The sequence below is a fragment of the Nicotiana tabacum genome, chromosome 20 (assembly GCF_000715075.1).
Source record: "Nicotiana tabacum cultivar K326 chromosome 20, ASM71507v2, whole genome shotgun sequence".
Lineage (NCBI taxonomy): Eukaryota > Viridiplantae > Streptophyta > Magnoliopsida > Solanales > Solanaceae > Nicotiana > Nicotiana tabacum.
This window is the reverse complement of record NC_134099.1, coordinates 63,801,019-63,806,501: the sequence shown is the minus strand read 5'-3', so window position 1 is coordinate 63,806,501 and position 5,483 is coordinate 63,801,019. Positions and strand designations below refer to the sequence as shown.

At 44.1% G+C, this 5,483-nt stretch overlaps 1 protein-coding gene across 1 annotated transcript; it reads left to right on the top strand.

Annotated features, from left to right (window-relative positions):
* The first annotated feature begins 4,494 nt into the window (after positions 1-4,494).
* On the top strand, positions 4,495-5,268 carry LOC107803506 (uncharacterized). Its single transcript, XM_016627250.1, has one exon. The coding sequence runs from the start codon at positions 4,495-4,497 to the stop codon at positions 5,266-5,268; it is 774 nt and encodes a 257-aa protein (XP_016482736.1).
* The last annotated feature ends 215 nt before the right edge of the window (positions 5,269-5,483 follow it).

The window sequence follows — 5,483 nt, the reverse complement described above, 5'->3', positions numbered from 1 at the left end:
ACAAAGCTCGCCACTCGCACTCATCGCAGGTCGAGTGGGTCGCCAACTTCCGAACCCAATCTAGCAAATTAGGAACACTGCCTATAGCCCATGAAATCGCTGTAGAAAAAAAAAAGAAGGCACGGTTACAAAACCAGCTTTTGCCATAGATAAAACTGAGAAGGCACGGAATGCACCACTTATGTGTATAGTTTCATTCCTCGGGGAATGGCATAAGCTCCACGGGGATAATGTCAACGGTTCGCACTCAGATGAAGTGACTCATCCACTCCCAGTCTAGATCTTCCTCATCATCAACAATGAAAGGCGTGGTCGATCGGCATCGCAAGGTTAGCAGACCTCGATGGTGAAAAGGCCAGTACAGCCTAATATGATGACTGAGCGTAAGTTCAAGCCCTGCCTTCTCTGTGAAAAATCTTATCATCAACAGTGTTCGCCAAAATGATGGGTGGATCTGCACCAAGGTAACCCGATACTTTAAACAGAAGTCAAGCACAGCCCTATCAAGGGGCCAAATGTGAAAGGATACGTATACATATTCAAAAATTCATCGGCACAATCCGTGATACCCTCATCCGGGGAAAATGTCTATAACACTACTTTCTCCCCCCATCCGTGGTCTTTTCTTACTAACTCAAGATGCTCTTCTCCTATCAAAGAAGTAGTCTTCAAGGTATACTCCCGTTGGTCCTAAATGCCGGAGACGAAGCTCTCCCCTCTCTGTCGGAAAGACCCCGATGTAGCAGTCATGGCTATGGCAAAATTAGAGAACTAAAGCAGGAATCTGTGAAAGTATGTTAGTACTGAAGTAATGAAAGACTTAACGCAGAAAAAGAAGGGTAACTACTTAAAATGGTGGGATCTCCAAAGGAATAGAAACGACCCTATATATGATAAAACGGCAACTATCCACCTGCCTAAAAAAACCAGTGGCATTATCGCCAGTCCCGAGGTGGTACCCAACCTCGAGGACCTCCATCAAAGAGAAGTTAGGCTTTAAGAAGCCAACAACATCGTCGCAAAGTCTCTAGGTGGTACCTGACCTCGAAGACCTCCATCAAAAAAAAGTTAGGCCCTAAAAAGCCAACGGCATCATCGCTAGTCCCGAGGTGGCACCCGACCTCGAGGACCTCGCTCAAAAAAGAAGTTAGGCCTTAAAAAGCCAACGGCATAATCGCCAGTCCTGAGGTGGTACCCGACCTCAAGGACCTCCATCAAGAAAAGGTTAGGCTCCAGGAAGCCAATGACATCATTACAAGTCTCGATGTGGTACCCAACCTCGGGGACTTTCGTCAAAAAGGAGTTAGGCTCCAAGGAAATAAGCATTCAAGCTCCACCCACATGGGCTTGGTCCCAGGGTGCCATCTGAATTCTGGTAGACTCCCGTTCGGAATCTACCTACAACACCTTAGGGCTATCTATGCTAAGTTCAATGCAGGTTTTCAGGTGGCCCGGGTTTGAACGAACCCCCACTCGGGGACTTCTCTCTAAAGCTTAAAGGCAGTTCCTATCCTTGTACCTTCAAGAAAATTTCCCCTAAGATTACCGCGAGGTATAAATGATAAATCACGGTCTCAAGGCTCGAAGCGTTACTTTCATTCAACTTAAAGTAAGGGTCCCGACGACCCCAGTTTATCGGTCCAATCCAGGCTCGATCCAAGGAACGACAAAGGGTTCCACGAGAGGTCGTATTAGTCAATCGAAGGTCAGGAAAAAATACTCACACCGGGGCGCGATATTGGTAGCATCTGATAGAATCATGCATTCAGAGTCTCCATAAATGCAAATAAAATGGAATATAGCAAACATCAAAGACAAAATTGAAGAAACATCTTCACATTCACAAAACTTTGATTGCAAAAGCCCACAAGGGGTCCTTACATATGATTACAAAAGCCCACAAGGGCTCCTTACGCAGAAACAAAGAAGAGAAAAAGTGCACATGTAGTAAAAGACAAGAGCCTAATCTATTCTCAAAGGTTCATCCTCGGCAGCAGCATCTTCGAGTGCCATCTCCTCGAGTATGCATCCTCGGCGGCAACGTCTTCGAGCGCCACCTCCTCAGGGGGCTCATCTCAGTCCTCCAAAAGGGAATCTCCAAGGGAGAAGACGAAGAAGAGGAAAGTGAAGGGGCGGAAAGGGATGAAAAAATACCATAGCCCGCCAAAAGGCAATGGCTCTCACTAGGCCAAGAAGATCACGACCTAGTAGAAGACTTGGCGGGTGTGGGCCTCACTTGCACGGCTACTTTGAGTCCACTTCTTGGTACATTATTCCATGCAAGCTACCAGCCAAAGGGACCACTTCTACCCATGGAAAGCAAAAGGGGTGAAGTGCCACAACCGACCGGGGAAGGAAGGTGAGCAGCGGTGTATAGTCTGAACACCTTCGTAAGTAGCAGTGTATAGTCCAAATACCTTCCCAAGATGGAAGAGATCGGCCTCCCTATCTCCTCGTCTCGGGCCAACAACAACAGCAAGTTGGGGTAATCTTGCTCGACAAGGAGGGGCCCCAGAAAAGGGCCATAATATAATTGATGAGAACGTCGCTAGGAAACTTTAAGGTCGTGGGCCTCAGGCATGGGAAACAACAGTGTATGAGAATGGAAGGAAGAAATGGGAGAAAGGCTGAATGAAGAACACTTGATTAAGTAATTGATTCCAGAAACCCCCATTTATAGAGAAAGGGCAGAGTAACCGGCGGGCACAATCAATACTCTTTTGAAAAACGCAACCGACGACGCCATCAATGTCTTTCAAAGACGTATTGGCAGGCGCAATTAATGCATTTTTGGGAACTGAATTGGCGGCAATATTACCGCCTACAAAGACAGGGATTGATTGTGCACTGAAAGACGTTAAAAAGATAAGTTAGCAGGACTCCTCGGTTTCCATAAAGCCTATGTCATAGGTATGGCATCATTGGTATAACACCATCACAGGAAGTCCGAAGAGATGGATGTCAAAACCATTTCTTGTCGTTCCTCTCTAAGAAACGCGGGGAATATATGTATATGGTGAAATATGAGGGTCCAATTTCTCGCCATCAAGGCACTTCGGAAGATCACCTCGAAGGCTCGAGTCCATGGCTGAGTATCCTCCCTCGAGGGACATCGACACTCGACCTCAGAGCAGTGATGATTACGGTAATGGTAGAAATGGGGAGTTTCCAAGGCACACGGCTAGGACTGACAGGGCCTAGTAGACTACTATAAACTTGAATCAGGGCATCATCTAGCTGTCTCATCCCCATATCATTGTAATTAATGCATTTTTGTACTATGTTGGGACTCCCCTCCTATATAAAGGGGATCCTTGTCATTTTGTAAACTCCGGTTGCTTCAGTTGCTCTACATGAAATATACAAGAACATTCTCTCTACTCTCTAACACATTCTCTTGATATTATTGTTTCCATCTATTATCTTCATTATTGTTCATCATTTATTGCTTATCATTGGCCATAAAGAGCCTTCTTGATTTTATTATAACTGTTAGTCATATTTCGACCACCTTCGATAGCTCCAAGCTGAGCTCCAGAATCGACCTCGAGGCCCCCGAATCGACAAGCTCGAGGCCCTGATTGTTAATCTATTGGTTTAGTTATCACCTCATTCTTAACCCTTATCTCATTTCTAAGTCTCACACATAGCATTATCTGCTTAACAACTAGTATAAAAAATAGATCACGTATTTTTAGAATCCCATAATCAAATTTAATTGTTATTACCATTTTCATGGTAAACAAGTGACTTCAACAGCCATTGTAGGATAAAAACTTTCTGACAAACTTATGCTTCTAAGCTCAATAATACTTTATTTTCTATCTTTTGATATTCTTATTACTGTCGTCGGAAGCCTTACTCCCGGAACAATCTATTTGCTATCTTATCTCGATTTCAACGCTAAGTCTTTCATTTCATTTAGTTTATCTATCATTTTGGTATCAAATTGATTTGCTTGTCTATAAACCATGTTATAAATTCAACTGTACCATTTTATGGGTAAACAGTTTGGCGCGCACTGTGGGCCTAAACAGTTTGTAATTAAGTTGATCCTTGCATCTATTACTAATCTATTTGATTCTTTGTTTCTTAGCAATAAAACCTTTAAAAATGGAAGACAACGATGTCAACTTCGCACACAATGTTAAGACCCAAGAAAATCTGCCTCAACACAAAGATTCGATCAGTGATACCCGCAACAAGGAGGATGCAACCACGCCTGTCCATGGAGGGAAATATCTACGACACGTTCGGGAGGCAACTCTTGATGATGCTGAAGATGAGCATGTTGCAAAAATGGTGAAGATCCTGGGGGAACAACAAAAGGCTATTATGGGCCATTCAAGATCAGATCATTACATAGTTGAGGCAAGAGTCGACCGTGTTCGAAATAACAGATCGTTGCAAGACAAAGAGATACCAGGCTCCCGAGATTCAACTTAACCTAGACTGTCCGAGTATAATTTCAATGTCAGTGTGGTGGAGCTAGTAATGGCGATGAGGAACATTAAAGAAGAACGGTTCCCCAGGTCGATAAGATCTAATCCTAGCCAGAGGGATCCTAATCTCTGGTGTGAGTATCATGGGACTAATATCCACCGGACTGATTGCCGGCATATGTACGAGGAGGTTGCCACATTGCTGAAAAATGGCCATCTCATAGAGTTCTTAAGCAACCGGGCTAAAAATAATTACGCCCGCCACAAGGATAACGCGGAACCCTTGAAGACAGGAGAAAATCCTCCTCGTCTAATGATCAACATGATTTTTGGGGGGAATGAAATTAATGGTGTAACCTTTTTCGTAGCAAAAAAGACAAAGGTATCAGTGACTCATAGCAAAAGACTCCAGGAAGTCGCCGAGGACGATATCACCTTCACGGAGGAAGACATTGATGGGCTCCTATTACCGCACAACGATGCCCTGGTAATTTCTCTTAATGTCTTAGATTTTAAATTAAAATGTGTTTTGGTAGACCCGGGAAGTTCAACCAACATTATTCAATGGAGAGTGCTGGAGCAAGCCAAGCTAACCGGAAGCATCAATCCATCCACAAAGCTCCTCGCCAGGTTCAACTTAGCAAGTGTGACGACCCGAGGGGAGATATCGCTGACCATAAATGCCGAATGGGTCATGAAGACAACCCTGTTTGAAGTAGTAGACGATGACATGGGCTACAACATTATTCTTGGAAGACCATGGCTACACGAGATGAAGGTTGTGCCATCAAGATACCATCAACTTCTGAAATTCCCAACTCCATAAGGAATTAAAGAAATAAGATAATATCAACCGATGGCAAGGGAGATGAATGCGATCTCAATTTCCAGCAGCAAAGGGAAGGAACATGTAGCATAGCAATTACAGAAACTGACGCCTACTCTCGAGCCAAACGAAGTCGGTAAAGGGAAGGAGTCGTCAGAATCCTATCAAGTACCAAGGTATTTCTAGGTACCGGAAGAAACAAACGCAACCAAATC